Source organism: Saccopteryx bilineata, chromosome 9, assembly GCF_036850765.1.
Source record: "Saccopteryx bilineata isolate mSacBil1 chromosome 9, mSacBil1_pri_phased_curated, whole genome shotgun sequence".
Lineage (NCBI taxonomy): Eukaryota > Metazoa > Chordata > Mammalia > Chiroptera > Emballonuridae > Saccopteryx > Saccopteryx bilineata.
Genome location: NC_089498.1, coordinates 65075458 through 65098599, shown reverse-complemented (window position 1 = coordinate 65098599; position 23142 = coordinate 65075458). Strand labels below are relative to the sequence as shown.

The following is a 23142-nucleotide window of genomic DNA, read 5'->3' as shown; positions in this document are numbered from 1 at the left end:
GCCATGGCTGCAGGAGGGGAAGAGGGGAGAGAGAAAGAGAGCTGAGAGAGAAGGGAGAGGGGGAGAGGTAGAGAAGCAGATAGTCTTTTGTGTGCCCTGTCCAGAATTGAACCTGGGACATCCACAAGCCAGGCCAATGCTCTACCATTGAGGCAACCTACCAGGGCCTCTAATAACATTTTTAATAAAAGGGTTGCAACTCTTTTAGTGTCATGCTGAGGATGGCTCCATGGCCTCTGCTTCAGGCGCTACAATGGCTCTCTGGTTGCAGTGGAGCAACGCTCTAGATGGGCCGAGCATCGCCCCCTGGTGGTCAGGCCAGGTGGATCTTGGTTGGGCACCTGTGGGAGTCTGTCTGCTCCCTCCCCCTTCTCACTTAAGAAAAATACAAAAAAAAATATGCTGATGTTTTGACCTTATGCACAAAAACTGAAATAAATGTTAATCCATAAAGTTGTAAGTCTATAAAAATAATCTCAAAGCTAAATAAAGAAGAAATTGGAAATTGAAGGAAAAAATATCGTCTATGTTTTGTTGAGACATCTTTATTATGAGATTCTAAAGAAATTACACTTCATGTAAAATGCTACCAGTTTAACTTTAAATAAAAAAGTACTCAGTTCTTTTCCCACTATAACTGGAGAGTTTATTAGCCTTAAAAACACTTCTCTGAAAAAAACCCAACCAAACCAAACAAAACAAAAAAACCCACTTCTCTGTATAGAATAAATACATTAGAATAAAGACCAATTTCTGTTAAGCTGTCTACTGGTAGATGGTTGTACTTCTCTAGCTAATAAATACTGCTTTACAGAAGTGTAAATGGTACCACTTTGTGTCTATTCTAATATAGAATATAAGGAAAATTTATTTTGCTTTGTACAATGTCTCACTTTTACCTTACTGTTAACAATGAATTCTACTTAGTAAGCAAACCCTAGGGTTCTATAGCAAATTTAGAATCATTTGAACCACCAGAAAAGAGACATCCAAAAGTTAAAATTGTAAGGTTACACATATGTGCTAGTATTTCAGTTTGTTTTGTAGACACAGTAGCTATTCTAAGACCAGTGCTTAAGGATTTCAGTCATGACTGGTATTAAGAGTTGAGACTATAAAAAGATGGCATTTATGTTTCTGAGGGAAATTGTATTAAAACTAGTCTTTCATGTAAATATTTTATTTACTTTAAAAACAACATGCTTAGTTTAAAGAATAAATGTTTTTAGTAGAAATGATTTGTATTTATTATGGAAACATTACCAAAAAGAACAAAGTAGAAATTTAAAACTTAGCCCCAGATCTATTGACCACAAATAATCAGGTCTATTGACTCCAATGGCAAGAGAAGTGAAGGCAAAAATTAATGAATGGGACTACATCAGACTAAGAAGTTTTTGCTCAGCAAGAGTTTAGAAACTGATGATAACAAAATAAACAGAAAGCCAACTAAATGGGAAATGATATTTTCAAACAACAGCTCAGATAAGGGCCTAATATCCAAAATATACAAAGAACTTATAAAACTCAACAACAAACAAACAAACAATCCAATAAAAAAATGGGAAGAGGACATGAACAGACACTTCTCCCAGGAGGAAGTACAAATGGCCAACAGATATATGAAAAGATGCTCATCTTCTTTAGTTATTAGAGAAATGCAAATCAAAACTGCAATGAGATACCACCTCACACCTGTTCGATTAGCTATTATTAACAAGACAGGTAATAGCAAATGTTGGGGAGGCTGTGGAGAAAAAGGAACCCTCATACATTGTTGGTGGGAATGTAAAGTAGTACAACCATTATGGAAGAAAGTATGGTGGTTCCTCAAAAAACTGAAACCTTATGACCCAGCAATCCCTCTACTGGGTATATACCCCAAAACTCAGAAACATTGATATGGAAAGACACATGCAGCCCCATGTTCATTGCAGCATTGTTCACAGTGGCCAGGACATGGAAACAACTAAAAAGCCCGTCAATAGATGACTGGATAAAGAAGATGTGGCACATATACACTATGGAATACTACTCAGCCATAAGAAATGATGACATCAGAACATTTACAGCAAAATGGTGGGATCTTGATAACATTATACGAAGTGAAATAAGTAAATCAGAAAAAAACAGGAACTGCATTATTCCATACGTAGGTGGGACATAAAAGTGAAACTAAGAGACATTGATAAGAGTGTGGTGGTTATGGGGGGGAGGGGGGAACGGGAGAGGGAAAGTGGTAGGGGGAGGGGCACAAAGAAAACTAGATAGAAGGTGACAGAGGACAATCTGACTTTGGGTGATGGGCATGAAACATAATTAAAAGACAAGATAACCTGGACTTGTTGATCTTTGAATATATGTAACCTGATTTATTGATGTCGCCCCATTAAAAAAAATAAAATTATAATAAAAAGAAAAAAAAAGAAAATTAAAAAAATAATAATAATCAGGTCTAAAAATCTCTTCCCATATTATCAGTACAAAGCAAAGATTGACAGAAAAAGTACATAAAAATGAGATCTAAAAATATATGAAATTTAAAATAAAAATTCTAAATTACACATTATTAAATTTAACAGATGACAAGTAAAACTGAAGGACTAAATAAAATTTTACTTAAAACAGTAGAAATGTCAGAGCCTAAATTAATCCTTTAATTTTAAGAAAAGGATTATGAAAAGCTGGTGTTTGAACTCTAGACTACATATCTTTTTACTATTAAAGATATGATTTGACCTGACCAGTCAGTGGCGCAGTGGATAGAGCACTGGACCTGGATGCAGAGAACACAGGTTCAAAACCCTAAGGTTGCTGGCTTGAGGGCGGGCTCACCAGCTTGAGTGCGGGGTCACTGGCTTGAGAGTGGGATCATAGACATGACCCCATGGTCACTGGCTTGAGCCCAAGGTTGCTGGCTTGAGCAAGGGGTCACTCGTTCTGCTGTAGCCTCCTCCCCTCCGTTAAGGCACATACGATAAAGCCATCAATGAACAACTAAGGAGCTGCAACGAAGAATTGATGCTTCTCATCTCTTTCCCTTCCTGTCTGTCTGTCCCTCTCTCTGACTCTCTCTGTCTCTGTGATTTACCCTTCTACTTCCTCCTATCCCCCACAAGATTTTCATTAACTATGATTTTTAAACCAAGATGTATAACACTCTGATATAGAATATTAATATATGGATACTTTTAAAGGCCTGGAATAACTGATGAATTCCACTAAAAATAAACATGAAACTTCATTCTGACAAGTTTTACATATGATCTTTTTTTAAGGCAGCATAAATGTGTACTGCTGCAAATGTGCTAGTCAGCCAACCTGACAAATGTGGTATTTTGCCATTTGCTAGACTATGTTCACATGCTAGCTGGAATATGAAATGCATTTCCAAGTTGAATTTCATGAAGTACTACAGAGCATGTTGTGATAAAATCCAGACATTACTTCCTGTAAGATTTCTGCACTTAAATCTAAAAAGACCAACCAAGTTTGTCTAAAAAGACTGCTTCTTAAAAGATCACTCATGTTGCTTATTGCTAAGGTTCAAATATTTTCTAGGTACTCAGATATCCTTGTTTATGACCATCAATCACTGAAAACCAAACAAAGATATTTTACAATTTTTGTTTTTCTGTTTGAAAATGGTAGCAATATTTGGAAGCTCAATTCTGTGATATTATTGTGACACTACTATTTCTCAAAAAAATCACGACCAGGTTTTCTATCTCCTAACCTAGTGTAATGGTTTCCTACCTGGCTGTGCATTCCAATCACTTGGGGAGCTTGTAAAAATAAGGGTGTCCATCAACTCAGTCAGAGTCTTCGGGAATGGGGTCTGGGAAAGGTGTTTAAAAGCTTTTAAATACCGTATAGTGTTTTGTGAACTCTTATTCTAAATGAAGACACCCAAGTATCTCTATGAAAATACTCTTAATTTATTATGTGCTCAGTTATAGTGAAAATAATTGTATTAAGATTTTTAAAAGGTGAAAGTTACTACTTTATCAACCGTATTTCTCAAATTACACAGTAGCATTAATCTTTAATATTTGTAAGGCAATATATAGAACTGCTTTTCTGGTTCAAAGCTGTAATTTTAGAGTACTCCATCATACAAATTTTCATTCTTTTTTTTTTACACAGAGACAGAGAGAGAGAGTCAGAGAGAGGGACAGATAGGGACAGACAGGAACGAAGAGAGATGAGAAGCATCAATCATTAGTTTTTTGTTGTGACACCTTAGTTGCTCATTGATTGCTTTTTCATATGTGCCTTGACCGTGGGGCTACAGCAGACTGAGTAACCCCTTGCTCAAGCCAGTGACCTTGGGTACAAGCTGGTGAGCTTTGCTCAAACCAGATGAGCCCGCACTCAAGCTGGCGACCTCAGGGTCTCGAACCTGGGTCCTCCACATCCCAGTCTGACGCTCTATCCACTGCGCCACCGCCTGGTCAGGCCAAAATTCTTTTATAATGGGCAAAAAAGGTTAGGAAATTTTGTCCATTTATTTGAAAGTTTTCAGATTAGTTTGAGGAATTAAAGGTTAGCAAAACATAAGACTGACAAACAATACAATAATACAAACAAGAATCTGGCTAGGAGTAAAAGGAATAAACTGGTCACTGGATTCAGAGCCCATTTCTAAGCTACGATTCTTTTGTTTTTCTCAAATTAGAAATCTCTATAGACAGAACTGGAAATCTAGTTAATGTCTCACAATCATGTTCCAGAGGTGCTGTGAGGCCCTGAATGTTCCTCTCTACTAAGTAAGCTCAGTACATGGAATGACAAGGGAGCAAGGGACAGCCTAACAGGCCAAATAAATCCTGGCCATCAGTGGGTGACAGATGTCTTAAGCAATCACCACAACTATGCTGGCCACATGGAAAACACAAAACTCTCTATTTAATATTTTCCATTTTCCTCCTCTTGTATAAATGATGCTCAGTGTGCATGAGGAATCAGAGCTACACGTTAGCATAAATGTTAATATTAGACATTATCTCCCATTGTTGATTCAAACTCATCCCAGATTCTAGGAATAATGTCACCTCCTTTGCAATAGTGGGGAATTGCTTTGAAACATGTAACCTAAAAGTTAAATTATTCTTATCTAGGCATTTGGGAATTTCAAGCAATGTAACAGTTTTGACCAGCTAAACTATCAAAATGGACAAACAACATTATTTAAGAGTACAAAGCAGAGACCTTGATGAGTTAGCTCAGTTGGTTAAAACATCGTCCCAAAATGACAAAGTTGTAGGTTGGATCCCCCATCAGGGCACATACTAGAAGTTACCAATGAATGCACAACTAAGGGGAATAACAAATGAGTACTTCTCTTTCTTTCCCCCTTCCTCTCTCTGTCTCTCTAAAATCAATCAATTAAAAAAGAAAAAAAAGAATACATAAGTTACTGAGTTACTTTTTATAGAAATACTCCACATATCAGACAGATATACAAGAAAACTACCATTATCTGAAAATAAGTAGGAAAAAAAAGAAAGAAAGTTTTTAAGTGGCCAATCTAGGTATCTACTTCTAAAACCTCAAAGATCTTTGGGTAAATAAGTTATTTTTTATTGAACTAATACCAGTTCTGAGAAAAAGAAGGGACTAGAGAGAAGACTGCCTGGTGATTTCACAAGAGGTTCTGGCCTTCTGTTCACATATCCATGACAGGTGCAGCCCCTTCCGCCGTCCATCTGGGGCCTGGCTAAGCACTAAAACTGGCCTCTACACCAGCAGGAAGCATATGGGCTGGGACAGGGCAGCGTCTCCTTTCTGTTGCTATCTGCTCCCTGTTGTTTTAGCTTGTCCCTTTAGTTACTGTAGATATCTTGGTCCTGACTCACTGCAAGTGTTAAGCATTTTTTTACTGTAACAGTTGATATAAAGAAAATACAATGCATCCTCCTTCTTATTGTGAAACACAATGAAGTGTGTCAGTCATCCAACTTCTAAGTAGAATATCATCAATACCATTATTTCAGAACCCTTTCCTCTGCAATGGCATTCCTTCACAGCTAAACCCCAAACTAAAACTTGTTTATCATTCTCTTTTCTTTTTTGGAAAACTGATTTTCCATATATGTATATATCTCTAAATTACATATTGTTTAGTTTAACCTATGCTGGGGCCTTTAACCCTTTGAGTAGTATGAACGCTCATGTATGTCCTCGTGCCTCCTGACCATCCAGAGTACGATCGTACATGTACGTCTTTAAACTTTGAGCTGGAGTAGTAAAAGCCAAAGCAGTAAATGTATGTTCTTATTGTTTCCATAAATTGGTTATCAAACAAACATGATTTTAAATTAATAAAACTGGAACTGGAACTAATTTCATTTTTTGAAAAAAAACAAAAAAACAAAACACTTCACTCTCGGTGGTCAGTGAGCATGAAAAAAACTCACTACTAAAGGGTTAACAAGCAAACTTGACTCGAAGGAACCACTGAGCTAAAAGCCAGACCACTGGGGCTTTTAAAATGGCATCACAGTAAATGCAATCATATCCTGCTTGCTTTTTTTAGAAAACAGTACAATTTTCCTATCATTTATCCATGTTGATGCTTCTAAGTTGTATCACATTCAGTTTTACTCCATTATGGAAATATACAACATTTATTTACCCATTCTCTTCTTCACGTAAATTAGTATTCTCAGTAGATTTTTGCTTTACGAACTTTCCTAGCCCTGGGCTGGCTGGCTTAGTGGTATAGTGTCTGCCTGGCGTGTGGATGTCCTGGGTTCTATTCTGGCCAGGGAGCACGGGAGAAGTGCCCATCTGCTTCTCCAGCCCTCCCTCTCTCACTTCTCCTCCCCTCCTGCAGCCATGGCTGGATTGGAGTGAGTTGGCCCAGGGTGCTGAGGACTTCATGGCCTCCACCTCAGGCACTAAAAAAAATGGCTCCGGTTGTAACAGAACAAGGGCCCCACATGGGCAGAGCATCGCCCCCTATTGGGTTTGCCAGGTGGATCCCTGTCAGGGTGCATGTGGGAGTCTGTTTCTGTCTCCCGTCCTCTCACTAAAAAAAACAACAAAAAAAAACAAAACAAAAGCAAAAAACAAACAAAACAACTTTCCTATAAATACCATGCAAATGTCTCCTGGTGCATGTGCCTAATTCTACCTAGTCGTGAAACTGCTGGATTATTAAGTGTAAGAAAAATGAACAACTACAAGTCAGAGCTAAATTGTTTTGTAAAGCAGTTGTAGCATCTTATTCTCCTACAGGCATAAAAAAGAAAGACCCTGTTGCTCTACACATACTTATCAACATTTGGTATTTTCAGACTTTAAAATTTTTGAAATCTAGAAGGTGTGAAATAGAATTTCAATGTAGTCTTAATTTACATTTTCCTGGAAACATTATACTGAGTTTTGTGTATGTCGTATTCATTGGTTTCCTTGTCTAGGAGATGTCTGGTTCATCTGACCATTTTTCTTCAGAGCATTATTTTTAAATTGAGTTTAAAGAATTTTTTTATCTTCTGCGTATCTTACATGGTTAGTTATATATATTACAAAACTGTCTGCATTTCTTGCCCTCATTGGGCAACAGTTCCAGTGCCGGCTTCCTCCACACACCCTCCTGCCCAGTCTCTACTCCCCTTCTATTGAGGAATAGAGAATAAAAGCAATATGAGTTTCTAAATAGTTTTTTTTTAAATTTTTATAGCTTGAAAGTGATATTTAAAATAATTAGGTATTTTCATATAGATCAGCAAAGATAAAATTATTGTCAGGGATGGTGAATGTGGTAGAAATGGATATTCAACTACCACTGTTGAGAACGTAAAGTAAACCCTGGTAGGAATGGTGATTGATATCTGAGTGTATACATTTGACAAAACTCATTAAAATGATTGTGTATAAATTCTATCTTAAGAAAGCTAATTTAAAATGTAAAAAATAAGTATAAATTATAACACAGGGTTATAACATATTGGTCTGGTTCTACAGCTAGACTGACAGTTCTGCTATTTAGTAAGTTGTGTGACTATCTTGGCTGGGAAAGTTATTTCAGATCTCTAAGCTTTGTGTTTCTCAATGGCAAATGGGATAACAGCAGAACCTGTATTATTAGGGCTGTTGTGAGATACAAACAAATTAGTTTAAAAGTGCTTATTAGCCTGACCAGGCAAACTGGCGCAGTGGATGGAGCATCAGACTGGGATGCGGAAGACGCAGATTTGAAACTCCGAGGCCACTGGCTTGAGCATGGGCTCACCTGGTTTGAGCAAGGCTCACAAGCATGAGCCCAAGGTCGCTGGCTTGAGCAAGGGGTCACTCGCTCTGCTGTAGCCCCCCGGTCAAGGCACATATGAGAAAGTAATCAATGAACAACTAAGGCACTACAAAACAATTGATGCTTCTCATCTCTCTCCCTTTCTGTCTGTCTGTCCCTATCCGTCCCTCTCTCTGTCACAAAAAATAAAAAAATAAAAGTGCTTAGAATAATTCTTGATACAGAATGAGCATTAGATGTACTTTAGACTAAATTTATCAATCATTTGCTCTGTGATTTATTGCAGGGTCTGAAAAATTCTTCCCTACCCAATCATAATCATAATGATGTTCTATATTTTCTTCTAAAAGTTTAAACGTTTTCATTTTCACACGTAGGCAGGTAATCCACTTACTGTTTATTTTTGAGCTTGCTGTGAAGTAAGGATGTAATTTCATTCTTTATTGTCTGAGAGATAACCAAGTGTTGAGAACACTATTTATTAAATTACCCATCCTTTGCACTGGTTCTGAATACTACTTCTGTCATATCAGATTTCCATATATACCCAGACTATTTTCTGGATTCTAGATTGTGTTCTATTAAATCTATTGTCAAGCACTGCACTAATACTACATTGTCTTAATTAATTACTACAACATTATAATAAATCTTGAGATGTAATAAGGAAATCTTCTTTCCTTGTTCTTTGCCACTGTCTTATTGATTTCTGAGCTTTTGCTCTTTCCTATGAACTACAGATAGCCTTTCAGGTTCCTTGACAGCCAAAACAACAAAAATCTTTTTGGAATTCCACTGAATTAATAGATCTATTTGGGAAGAACTGATAATCATCAACTAATATTAATCTATTAATACAAATTATGTATTAATATATTTAGTAAGATCTTTGATCTTTCAATCATGATATATAACTTTCATTAGTTTTTATTTTCAGTGTTAGTCTCTTAACAGAAGAATGTGGTCTTTTTATATTTATTGTCATGACTGATATATATGAACCCACTTCTACCACTACTTTTGTCCATTTGTTCCCCACTTACTGCCCCCTTTATTCTTCTTAATTGTGTTCTATTAAATCTATTGTCAAGCACTGCACTAATACTACATTGTCTTAATTACTACAACATTATAATAAATCTTGAGATGTAATAAGGAAATCTTCCTTCCTTGTTCTTTGCCATTGTCTTATTGATAAAGAGGTCTTTTATACCTCTTTAGCCTCCTTCTTCTCTATTGGAAACTACAGATTATATTTATAACCTTTTGAATTATTGTATCCCTGCACATGACAGACTATACTATTCTCTTCTGGCCTTTATTGAAGTAAAGAAAAAAAGAGTAAAACTAGACAAAAAAGTATAGAAAGCATAAAAGAGAGGACAAGAGGCAGTGATGACACACTTTGATGTGGGGGAGCAGCAATGAATTTTTCAAAGGAAGAAACTAAATGTTTTGCTTCCTAACACAGTTCCTCTTATCACATATTTAATATGCATCTAGGCCATTATTTTTAGGTTAGAGATTATATCATTTTCAGCATTTCCTTTATACTTGTCAGTCATTCAAGATAATCAAGGTGTTTTTTCATCATATGTATTACTCTTAACATGATTTTCCACCTATGTTTTACTGATTTTAGTTATAGTGAAATTGGTTGGTGTGTCCAACAGAAAACAAGACCACAGGCACAAAGCAATGGAGAACCGAACAAGGCAATCATGATACCCATTAGGCAAATATCACCAAGTTTGTTTTCTTCTATTCCCATATCTTTCCTTTCTTTAAGTCAACACTCAAGAATGTCTATTGCTCATTGTTCCTATAGGCCTTAAATGTTAAACAAGGAAAATAGTAAGTCAGATTATCTACTTTACAGTTTTGGTGAAATTGTATTACAAATTTTGAGTCCTAAGATTAGTGATTAAAGTTTGATGATAAAAGAGTGGTTTTTATAAAATGTCAAATAATGTCATTTATTAATTATTGCTGATATTTACATCATGCAAGGTTAATGTATTTACTTATTTAAATATCTTATTAAATACAACATATTCACAGTAATTTATCTATGCTTCTCCATAGGAAGCACACAAGCAATAAATGTCAAGATCCTCACATAGGGTTCTACTCTCCCTTTCATTCCTTCAGTGACAGAAAACACACTGCTCTCATGAGGTTGTCTGTCTCATTGTTGAACACCTCTAGGTGTTAGAAAGTTTTCCAGTATCTACTGAATAAAGTTGTCTTCCCTATAACATCTACCTATTGCTCTAGTTGTTCATTTCACCACAATGGAAAAATCTGTGCCCCTCTCCCCACTTGATAATTCAAATTATATTGACAGCTATTTTGTTAGTCTTTTTTCTCATTTTCTAATTCAATCCCTAAAACCATTCCTTGGAATCTATTAGTTTTCCTCAGGATATGTAAAAGAGATTGGATTGTGTCTCCAAAAAAAGACATGTTGGGAGGGAGATATGTTAAAGCCCTAATCTCTACTACCTCAGAATGTGATCTTATTTGGAAATAAGATCTTTACAGAGGTAATCCAGTAAAAATGAGGTAATTGGGGGTGGGGGGGCTTAATTCAATGCAACCTGTGTCCTATAAAAATGGGAAATTTGGACACAAACAGAAAGGGAGAATTCCATGTGTAAGAAGTCAGACATAAGGGTGATGCATCTATAGGCCAAGTAATGCACGGGTGGCCAGCAAACCACCAGCAGAGACACATGGAACACATTCTTTCTCACAGTCCTCAAAAAGAACCAACCCCGCCAACATATTCACCTTGGACTTCTAGCCTCTAGAAATGTAGCTTAAGCCACCCAGTCTGTGGTACTTTGTTATACCAGCAAACTAATACATTTTTCAGATATGTGACATGATAAAGGTTAAGAAAATTTTCTGAAGCAGAATATTTGGTTTTATTTATGGGTGAGAATAATTCTTTTCTAAAATGAACATATCATTACTGGAAAATATTAATGCTCTAGCAATAATATATTTAAATATATCTTGAAATTATGTTTTGAATCATTGGCCAGTACAAACCTATTACGTTTAGACTTTTCCTATGAGTTTCACTTTCACGATCTCCTTGGTAGTTGTTCTGCAGAGTTGACGACACTGCTAATAGCAAGGAAAGCAATATACTGGTAACCTTGCTATGTATTCAAATTTTAATATCTTAACTTCCAGGACTAGGAAATTATAACTTGTAAATCACATTTCATTTATAAATTCAGAAAATAAAAACGATAAGTGCTGATGTGCAGAATATGTGCTTATAAAAATTATTTTCAAAGTGTAGGGAATCAATAATTGTCATCAATTATGGGAAATTCTCTGTAAATAATAAAATAGAAATTAATTTTGTCTAAAAAATTTGACAGATTGACAGAAACAGTATTTTACATAATTTTTAAGCAAGAGATATTTTGAGACTCATGAATTTCCAAGTACCATTATAGCCTATAATTTCTGCCATAAAGTATACAGAAGGAGCAAATAGTAAACAACTAAGCCATTTTCTGATGGATACACTGAGCACATTGTACAGCGTGTCCGTCAAGTCATGGTGCACTTTTGACCGGTCACAGGAAAGCAACAAAAGATTATAGAAATGTGAAATCTGCACCAAATAAAAGGAAAACTCTCCCAATTTTATACCTATTCAGTGCAGTTCGATGTGGGCTCATGCACAGATTTCTTAGGGCTCCTTAGGTAGCTATCCCGTATAGCCTCTACAGACTCGTCACTGACTGATGGCCTACCAGAACGGGGTTTCTCCACCAAACTGCCGGTTTCCTTCAACTGCTTATCCCACCGAGTAATGTTATTCCTATGTGGTGGCGCTTCGTTATAACTGCGCCGATATTCACATTGCACTTTGGTCACGGATTCGAATTTAGTGAGCCAAGAACATACTGAACTTTCCTCTGTACCGTCCACATTTTGACTAGCATGGCTGTGGGCTGCTCCGCTGTATACATGGTGTTACGTCATCATCTGTGCATGCGCACATGCTGTCACATCATCCTACAGAAACTGGGAGGGTTTTCCTTTTATTTGGTGCAGATTTCACATTTCTATCGTCTTTTGTTGCTTTCCTGTGACTGGTCAAAAGTGCACCATGACTTTACGGACACACTGTATATTTTGTAAGTGATTGCCCCGACAGCACTTTCTTCAGTGATGGAAATGTTCTATTTCTGCACTGTCCAATAACCTAACCACTAAACTAGGATGACTACTGAACTTGAAATGTGGCTAGTGTGACTGAGGAAGTTAACTTTATATTTACCTAATATACATTTAAATAGCCACATGTCACTGGTGGCTACCATACTGAAGAGCACAGATTCAGGATCATTCCCTCCCATATATATTTTTTTCTTCCCTTTTCACTTAGCACAGTGATTTTCAACCACTACGTGCTAAGTGCAATTCTGCACACTAGGCGACATACAGCAATATCTGAAAATATTTCTGACTGTCGTAACTAGGGGCAGGGGTGCCGCTGGCATTTTTCAAGTGAAGAGATGCTGTTAAACATCCTACAGTGCACAGAATAGTCCCTCCCTCACCCCCAAGAAAGAATTATCCAGTCCAAAATATCAATAGTGCTACATTAAGAAACCCTGACATAAAGAATCTTCAAATTAAATTAAAAATACTTTGAATACTATTATAAATGGCTCTCTAATACTAATATTAGCTAGTCAGCTCTTAACTTAAAATAATCTTTAGCCACAGTTCAATAATTCCATCCCAACTGTTACTGTTTTCCCTGTTCACAGTATCTTCATGAGTATATCTGTCTTAATTTTCAGTCATAGTGGCCTTTATAAATTTAACATTTATAAATTTATATAAAATTTATAAATTTAATAAAAAATTTTAACGTTTATAAGTTTCATATCAAATTTATAAATTTAACATGACCGCAGCTGGTAAATTTATGTTAGTAACAGGTATACTTAAGCCCTTAAAAGATAGTTTTGTGGCCTGACTAGTGATGGAGCATAGATCTGGGATGCTGAGGACTCAGGTTCAAAACCCAAGGTCACTGGCTTGAGTGAGGGGTCATTGGCTTGAAGCCCAATGCCGCTGCTTTGAGCAAGGGGTCACTGGCTTGGCTGGAGCCCTCTGGGTCAAGGCCCCTATGAGAAGCAATCAGTGAACAACTAAAGTGACATAATTATGAGTTCATGCTTCTTATCCCTTTCCCTTTCTGTCTGTCACTTGCTTAAAAAAATAGTTTTGTACACATAAAGACATTTATAACAGAAAAATTTGTATCTTTAACCTTTCATTTAACCTAAAAAATGTATGAAAGGGGAAGTTTAATACAAATTTATAATCAATAACATAAAAATAAGTTCATGTTTTGTTAACAGATTCAGCAGTAATCTTTTTGCATGTGACAATTGAAACAGTACTATCATATTTAAGATATCTGAATTATCCATTTATGCTATTATTATTGTAATATACCATTTACTTGAATATAAATCTATACTAAAGGAAAAAATATAAAATTCTCCATCCTAAAAGGGTTCAAAAATCCAGTAGAAAAAAGAAATAGTTAAAATAGCAGCAATAACAAAAAGTGAACAAAAGCAAGTTGTTTATGAAAAGAAGGCTAATAAAGGAATCTTGTTGGACGTTCTGGCCTGTGCATTGATAACAAGACCCAATAGTTTAGGATGTGTCTTCTGTCTTAGCGAAGGAAGACAGAAAAGATGCCTCATTTCTGTTATGAATGTAGCACATTCATAACACATTATTTTATTTTTAAGATTTTAACTTTTTCCGTTTCTTTGAAAACATCCTTTCTCCTATCTATCTTATTTCTCATTGTCTAACAGCAATTTCAGTAAGTACACTATTCTTAGATACAACTCATGAACATTTAAGATATAAATATTTACATAAAGGATTTCATTAAAACTGGTAAATAAAGATAAAATGTACCTTAACCTAACTGAAAAATATTTTAGCCATCAGTGAGATTTCAGTTATTCAAAAATACTTAAAGCACATATAAAGGAAGAATTAATTATATCACTTATAAATTGTGACTGCTCTCAAACTTCCAAAAAGATTTAAAAATTACTCAAGATGTTTTTCTTTAATTCTATCACACTCTTAACAGACACACACAAACAAAGGGTAGAAGTAGGACACTACTATGACAGTAATATGACACTATTAAGAGATGTTCTGGCTTTGATTATAGTAATGTAAAGTAAAGGTGGTGAGAAGTGGGTCTATCCTGGGTACACTTTGAAGGTGAAGTCAACAGATTTACTATAGGACAGGGAATGAGATAAAAAGAGGAATCAGATAATTCCAAGGGTTTTGACCTGAGCTATTGGAAGGTCTCAGTTGTAATTAACTGAGCAGAGAGGCAGGCCGCAGGAAGAGCCTGATGGGGAAAATAACTGAGGATCTCAGTTTTGGATATCTTTTTTTTTTTTTTTTTTTTTTCCATTTTTCTGAAGCTGGAAACAGGGAGAGACAGTCAGACAGACTCCCACATGCGCCCGACCGGGATCCACCCGGCACGCCCACCAGGGGCGACGCTCTGCCCACCAGGGGGCGATGCTCTGCCCATCCTGGGCGTCGCCATATTGCGACCAGAGCCACTCTAGCGCCTGAGGCAGAGGCCACAGAGCCATCCCCAGCGCCCGGGCCATCTTTGCTCCAATGGAGCCTTGGCTGCGGGAGGGGAAGAGAGAGACAGAGAGGAAAGCGCGGCGGAGGGGTGGAGAAGCAAATGGGCGCTTCTCCTGTGTGCCCTGGCCGGGAATCGAACCCGGGTCCTCCGCACGCTAGGCCGACGCTCTACCGCTGAGCCAACCGGCCAGGGCCAGTTTTGGATATCTTAAGTTCAAGATGACTGTCAGATGCTTCCAAGTAGAGTTGAAGCCAGTAGGCAAAAGTTCTAAGTAAGTAGGCAGTTGAAAATATATAGGATCATGAATTCAGCTGAACTCTGGATTGGAGGTGTAAAGTAATAAGAGTTCGCAGAGGAGTGTAGATAGAAAAAAAATCGAAGCACTGAGACCTGGACTAACCAACTCTTAAGAAGTTGGGCATCGGTCAGGGGAATGTGGCAAGGGAAACGGAGAAGGGAGTAGCCTGTGAGTTATGAAGGAAAAAAAAAGGCCAGGCAAAGTGCTTCAAGGAGAGAATAAGCAGCTGTATCAGAAGCTGCTAAGTCAGATGAGGACCAGTTTGGCCATGTGGAGGTCACTGCTGACCTAGCAAAGGGCAATTTCAATGAAGCGGTTGGGGGCCAAGCCTCAATGGTATGCATTGAGAGTGACCTGTGAAAAAGGAGGTGGAAAGTTTATAAACTGTTCTTTTGTGAGCTTTTTGCTTTAAAGAGTGGGTCAGAAATGGTGTAAAGAGATGGAATGTATAATAGGATAAGTTTTTGTTTTTTTAAGATGGGAGAAATAGCATGTTTGAATGCTGACAAGAAAGATCTGGCAGAGAAAAAACAGATGATGCTGAAGTAAGGGGGGAAATTGCTGGAGTATGGTTTTTAAGGTATGTAATTTAGACTCTAAAGGCACCCATTATATATAATTGAAAAGAATCAATTAAAGAAAGAGGACTGAGGTTTTACTGGTACTGCCAGATAATAAAATCATAAAACAAAAATAAAAATTGATACTAGTGTAAAAAGGGAAATAATGATGTATGAAAAAGGAAATCTCTAAATTCATCCAATTCTATGAGAAAGCACTGTAGTACTTATCAAATATATGCAGTAATAGTTTATATTTAGAAGTGAAAAATCACAAAGTAAAAAATAAACATGTTGAAATGTATTAAGAGTAACTCTATACAACTAAAAAAAATATCTGAAGAGAAGTCTAATTATTGATAGATTGGAAAATATATTTGCATCACATATGACTTAAGGTTAATTTATTATGTAAGGTGATCCAACAAGTAAATTATCAAGTAATCAAGAGAGAAATGTGTGAAGTACATATAGACTATTTGCACCATGGGAGATATAATTAATAAATATTAGGACAAATATTAACCCTGCTAATAACTCAAATGCAAAAGAAAACAATGAGATCCATTACACTTATTAGGAAAGTATAAAAAAATCACCCCTCCCCCCCAAATCTAGCTACACTGTGATGAAGATACTACTCATACATTATTGGTGACAATGTAAAATACTAATGTCCTTTTGGAAAGCAATTTGGCAATTCATATCAATTGTCAAAAAGTGTTCATAGGCCTGATCTGTGGTGGTGCAGTGGGTAAAGCTTCAACCTGGAATGCTGAGGTCACCAGTTCAAAACCCTGGGATAGCCCAGTCAGGGCATATATAGGAGTTGATGCTTCCTGCTCCTCCCCCCTCTCTCTCCTCTTTCTCTCTTCTCTCTAAAAATGAATAAATAAGTAAAAAAAATTTTTTAAAAAGTGTTCGTAACCTTTGTCTCAGATATACTCCTTGGGTATTTATCTTAAGGTAATGTGTAAAAAAAAGGTATGCATAAATGATGTACATTTTAGCGTTATAATTACATTGAGGCATGACTTATCCCTTTGAGTAGTGAATATTTTTCATGGTCACTGACCCACGGAGTGAGTTGTTTTTCAGAAAATGAAATTAGTTCCAGTTATAGTTTTATTAACTTAAAATCATGTCTGTTTGATAACCAATTTATGGAAACAAGAAGAACATACATTTGCCTTTTTTAATGTTTACCATTGCTCATGTACAATTGTACTCTGAATGGTCAGGAGGCACGAGGATGTACATGAACGTTCATACTACTCAGAGGGTTATAATAAAATATTAGAAGTTATCTAAAAAGAAAATTAATGAACACTGGCCTGATCAAATAGAAGATTTCAGAGCAACACAGAAAATGCTTATGGTATAATAAAAAATAATAGATAACTTTTTTACCCTACTCTAATTACAACTGCCTCTTAATACAGAGATTGAAAAACAAATGCTAGTTGAAAATAATTTAAACATTCAGTTTGCTAGGAATGTTGCAGAGAATATTCTTCCTTTTTCTGATAATAAGTACTAATATTTATTGAATATCTACTATAGCACGAAGCTGGAGTATGGACATTATGTATACAACTGCATTTAGTTCTAGGGGTATGTTATAGCCAATAAATAGTAGAGCTGATATTTTAATTCAGGCAATCTGTCTTTAGTCCTGATCTTAACCATGATGCTATATTATATACACAAATTAAGAAAAATTAGAAAAGTAGAATTTCCTTCAAATTCTATAAATCATGTTTCAAAAGGTAAGGTATGAGCATCATGTATGAATGTAATGTTATTTGGTAATGTCAGGTTATTATAACCTTAATAATCGCCAACTAACCTTTGAATCTTGCCTATAAAGTTAAAAAGTTGATTTGAATGAAAAATCCTCTCCTACTACCACAGAATGCTAGAGCTGTGCAAAAGAGTTTGGAGATGACCAGATCAGATCCTTTATGGAGACAGAAACTGAGGTCTATAATCAGTAAGAGACTGATGCAGGCATTCAGCTGGTTAATATAACCAACTCTAGTAATAAATTCCAGGTTTCACAATTACAGTCCAATGATATTTCTTTCTAGATCTTCTTACCTTTCCATTAAAAGAAATCTATGTATTATGTTTTAAATGTAAAACAAATTCAAAGAACCTCATTTGGTATGTTTTAGGAAAACTAATTTAATCTAACATTTTTAAGGAGGTAAATATTATAAAAAAAACACTGAAGCTCAGATTGGTGTAGTATGTTTCCTAGGACCACACAACTATTAAATAGGTGATTCTAAAGCCAGTGCTCTTCCTGGCAATGGTCTGCCAAAAGGTCTGGGGAGAAAGTGCTCATGCACACAGGGACCTCTGGTTAAAAGGTTTGGTGTGTTTCTTGTGCATGCCACCAGAGGTTCAAGTTGAAAGAACTGTCTGAATTTTCTTTAGGCTCAGGAATAGCTGGCTGTTCCAGTGGATTCTATCTCCTGGTATAAAAAAGGTTTACAGGTTCGGATAGATCCTGAGATTGATCTTTTGTGTCCTCATAATAGAATCAAAGGAACAGAAAACATTCAGCGCATAGACATAGAGAAACTGAGAAGCAAAGAAGCACAATATGATGATGCTTCTGTTACCTAACAAGTGCCCTTTCTAACATGCTACTGGTTCAATGGCACATTAAGTACATTTCCTGACACTTCATAAATACACTTCCATGACCTTCCCTCTCTCACATTTTTTGCCCCCCCCTTTTTTTTTTTTGCTTCACAGCTTGTATTCTATAGCCTTTAGCATCACAAGCTATAGACTCTTCTCTTCAGTTAGGGAGCCCTCTAAGTCTTCAGTGTTTCTGCAAGTACAACCCCCTCATACAACAAGGGACAGAATCTTCCATTATTTCCTAATAAAATCTATCAGCTCTTCCTGAAATTCCTTGAAAACAAAACTCAGGCTACCTAGATTTCCAGTTTTCTCTCTCCCAAGTCCCTCAAGTCCTTTGTAACTAATCTGGGCTTTCCCTCCTCTGTGCTTTGGCTCACAGTGATGCCTTTATCTGGAATCCTTTTCTTTCCCATCTTTGGTTGTCTAAATTCAGCCTGTCTTTCAAGGTCCATCTCAAATGTAATCTCTTTTTCTGATTCTCTAAGCAGATATAATCCCTCCCTTGTCTAACCCCAATAGCAAAGGGTGTAATTTATTTTTAAATGTTTTATTGATTTTAGAGAGAGAACGAGAGAGAGGAGAAAGACAGTGATCTTTTCTTGTATGTGCCCTTACCAGGGATTGAACCGGCAACCTCTATACTTTGAGACGATGTCCTAACCAACTGAGCTATCCAGACAGGGTATAAGGGTGTAATTCTTTTTTTTAAAATAATTTTATTTTTTTAATGGGCGACATCAATAAATCAGGATACATATATTCAAAGATAACATGTCCAGATTATCTTGTCATTCAATTAATGGGTGTAATTCTTAAAAGACCTGACATTTGGATCTGTACTGCAGGTACAGTGTACCTAAACTGGCAGTTCCATTAAGATCAATTCTGTGTTACTAACCTTTGTGTTATAGGGAGCACCTAGAAAAAAAATCATAGTCAATGACAAAAACCAAAAATATGATTTGAGTTACACAAATGAAATAAATTGTCTCACATTTTTTTTTTTTTATCAGTTAAAGAACTAGTAGTCAAACCCAGAGAGTTAAAAAAAAAAAGTACAGTTTCTTAATGGGGCACTTGATTTTCTAGGTGCCGACACAACACTTGATAGGCATCTACTAGGTAAAAAAAAGTATGCCTGTATTATGTAAATCAATGTTTTTCAACCCCATCCTGCAGACTGGTCTGCCAGAAGGGTCCAAGAAGGGGTTAACCACCCTGATGTGATATGAAGATTATAGACACAATGATTTTGGTCTAATTCACTTAAGCTCAGTATGATTTCTGCCTTATCAGTCCCCGAAATAATTTTGTTTTCACCAGTCCCCAAGTGTAAAAAGGTTGAAAACCATTCATGTAAATGACACTTAGAGACGCCCCAAAATTGAAAAACCCCCTGAGAACACCCGTGGTATGCTTTTATTTCTTGAGATGAACACAGGAAGCTCTGAAATTTTAAAACTAGAAACTGTACCAGTGAAGGACAAACTGCATTACAACATTCAAGTGACAAAAACTTAATGCTATATAGCAAATCTGCCCGAAACCGCTGCTAATCTATTAATTCAATTCCAAACAAAATAAACCCAAAATTCACAGAAAATTTAGCTTTCTCCCTAGTTAGAAACAAAATTAAGTATCTGGTAATGTCCCCCTACCTCCTCACCCCCATTCTAAAGCTAATCAGAGAAGCCAGCAGCCTCAAGATCAGAAAGATCCTGAGATAATATTACTCCTACGGGTATCATGAATAATGAATCCAGCGGTCTCAGGCTCTAACTATGCCATTGTTTGTGGCTTTTTTTTAAAGAGGGGGGGTGGAAACGATGGGAGGTAAACAGTTTAAATTGCAGTCAAATCCCTTTATAGGGTATACACAACTCAAGTAATTTCCTTTATGGATTTGTAGTACTTGTTGGTAAGAACACAGGAAATGAACCGACAATTTGAACAAAGACCAAAGGCACCTGCAGCCTCTCAATCACTTAGCAAATATTTCCGCCCAAATCACCAAAGTTTGGAATCTAGGAGAGCGGGCAGGTGGTGTTATTCAACATTGAGCTTCTTTCTCGGTAAACTGTAAATCACGGGGCAACTGGGACCCTTCCCAGGGATCTGAGCTGGGAGCGGTGGAGGGTTTGTAGACAAATCTCTCCTCCTACCACACGTGACCGAAAGGCAATCAGCCGGGGAGAGAGACACCGCAACGCACCAGCCGCGGGATACAAAGATTCAGTGCGGTCGCTGCATCCCCGGAGGATCGCGGCGCCGCCGTGCTCAGCGTCTGCGGAGCCTGCGCAGGGCGCCGCCGCAAGGCACGCTCCTCCCGGGCCCGCAGGGCGGTGCCGCGCAGCGCGGGGAGAGGGAGCGGGGAGCGCGCACCGCCTGCCCTGCGCGTCTGCTCGCCCAGCGCCGCGGGAGCAGGGCCGCTGAGCCGCACGCAGCCGGACCGCAGCCGCGGGACCCTCGCCCGCCGCAGGGAGCCTCGCAGCGACGCGGACTAGGGTGAGAAGGCCGAGGGTCCCCCACCCCCGGGCAGGCCCGACGCCGGGCCAGCCCACCCCCGACTAGGCCCGAGCCTTCCCCACACCTCCCTTGGGCCTCGCGTGGGCTACGGTGAGCCGTGAGCGGCACTTACACCACGGCTCGGGAGATCATCCAGGACACCATCTTCCCCGAGGCTTGGACCCCACCTCCAAGGCGGGTGGGCGCCGAGCAGGGCGGACCAGGCCGCCAACTGCAGGCCGCGCGCTCGCCGGCTCCTTGCGCTTCCCGGGGCCGCGCTGGTGCCCTCGGGAGCCGGGCCCGGTGTGTGCGCGCGCGGCGGCCGGAGTTGCGAGGCGGCAGGTCCCCCGCCCGTCCCTTCCCGTCTCCGCCCGCCGGCCGATCCGTCGCGGAGCCAGCCGGCCCCGCCCCTGCGCTCCGCTGATAGGCGGCGGTGGCGGCGGCGGCGGCGCGTTGGCGGAGGCCGGCTCTGGATCGCCGGGCTCCCGGGTCTGGGCAGGCGGGACCCTGACCCTGGCCCCGGCGGGACGGTCTCGCGGTCCGGACCCTACGCTTCACCCCTCTCTTCCTTCTTCTCAAGTCCTTGGGACGTCCACCTGGCGCGGAGGGGGTTGTGGCGGGAGGCTGAGGAAGGGGACCTGACGGTAGTTGTCTATGCGTGTGTGAAAAACAAAATAGTAACTCTTAGGTCAGATCGAATCACCTGGACCAGGCCGTTTATTCTGGAGAAGCAAGATTTTGAGATGTGTGTAGCCACATCGGGTGCCCTCACTTCACTGCGGCCCGGCGCGCTGGGCATCCTTGAAGTACCGCATTTTAAGGGAAATGTCAAGAGGATACTTGCAGAGGCCTTATGGCCTCCAGGATTCTCGCGGTGGTTCGTGGTGCAATGCAGGGAGGGGCAGAGGGAGAAAGCTTTGGGTTTCCTGTTTGCAGCAAGCAGTAGATGTAGTATTGAAAACGCAGTTCTGGGCCTCTTAGGGCACCTTTCCATCACAGCATCAGCAAAGCCTGTTTTACAGATACTGTACATATTTGAGCCTGCCAGATACTCAAAACTGGGCCTAGGATTCCTAACCTATCCAACTTGCCATTTTTTGTGAGTTTGGATTACTGGTTACACTTTATAGTTTTTGCGGATGCATAATTCAGGAGGTAGAATTTCAAATCTTTGCTGGCAGTACCAAATTGACAGAACGATTAAAAGTTTAGTCTCTCTCTCTCTCTCTTTTTTGCTCACTTGCTCTCTTTTTTTCCTGTTAAAAAGATAGGTAATTCTAGTATTCATATGGTATGAAGAATGGATGATATGTGGGCCTCGAGTCTTTAATTATAAAGTCCAAGAAAATGTAATAGCTTATTTGTGACCGTACTGTAATTTATTCTCAGTTTCCCCATAGTAAAAAACCTAATAATACTGTAGCGTACCTCTTGACTTTTAGAGGTGACATGAGGCAATGCTAACAAACATGTTCAGGAAGTTCTCAGACTTGCTTGGAAGAAAATCAGGAACACCCATAAGATTAAGATTATCCTGAGTTCTTTAAAGTTCCCAGGTATAATAGATTCAGTAATACTTTGTTTAAGAAATGAATTCAGAAGCTGTTTTCTACTCTTTAGGAAGTCTGTCTCACTATCTCCACTCCTTTCACTTAAAAAATGTATTTTAATTTTAGGGGTCTTGTTGATGAAAATTTGCATTTCTTATTTTTGGCCATTATTCAGCATTTTGGGGGATTAAGTGTGCCACATAAGCATCAGTTTTTTGGAAAACTCTTGCACAGTAAAACTCGTTTGAATGGCATTCAAATCCCTTCATGAACAGGTCCTGAAATGTTTTTTTTGTTTGTTTGTTTACAGAGACAGAGAGAGAGCCAGATAGGGACAGAAAGACAGGAACAAAGAGAGATGAGAAGCATCAATCATTAGTTTTTCATTACGATACCTTAGTTGTTCATTGATTGCTTTCTCATGTGCCTTGTCTGGGGGGCTTCAGCAGACCAAGTAACCCCTTGCTTGAGCCAGTGACCTTGTGTCCAAGCTGGTGAGCTTTGCTCAAACTAGATGAGCCTGTGCTCAAGCTGGCGACTTTGGGGTTTCGAACCTGGGTTCTTTACATCCCAGTCTGACACTCTATCCACTGCGCCACCGCCTGGTTAGGCCTGAAATGTTTTTG

The 23142-nt window shown here is 38.5% G+C and overlaps 1 protein-coding gene across 1 annotated transcript in view; it reads right to left on the bottom strand.

The window, feature by feature from the left end:
• REEP3 (receptor accessory protein 3) overlaps positions 1 to 21337 on the bottom strand; it is a 122239-nt gene extending 100902 nt beyond the window's left edge. The window contains exon 1 of the mRNA XM_066242561.1: positions 21100 to 21337. Coding sequence (XP_066098658.1) covers positions 21100 to 21131 — 32 coding nt within the window. The 5' untranslated portion in view covers positions 21132 to 21337. The remainder of the gene's footprint in view (positions 1 to 21099) is intronic.
• Between the last annotated feature and the right edge of the window lie 1805 nt (positions 21338 to 23142).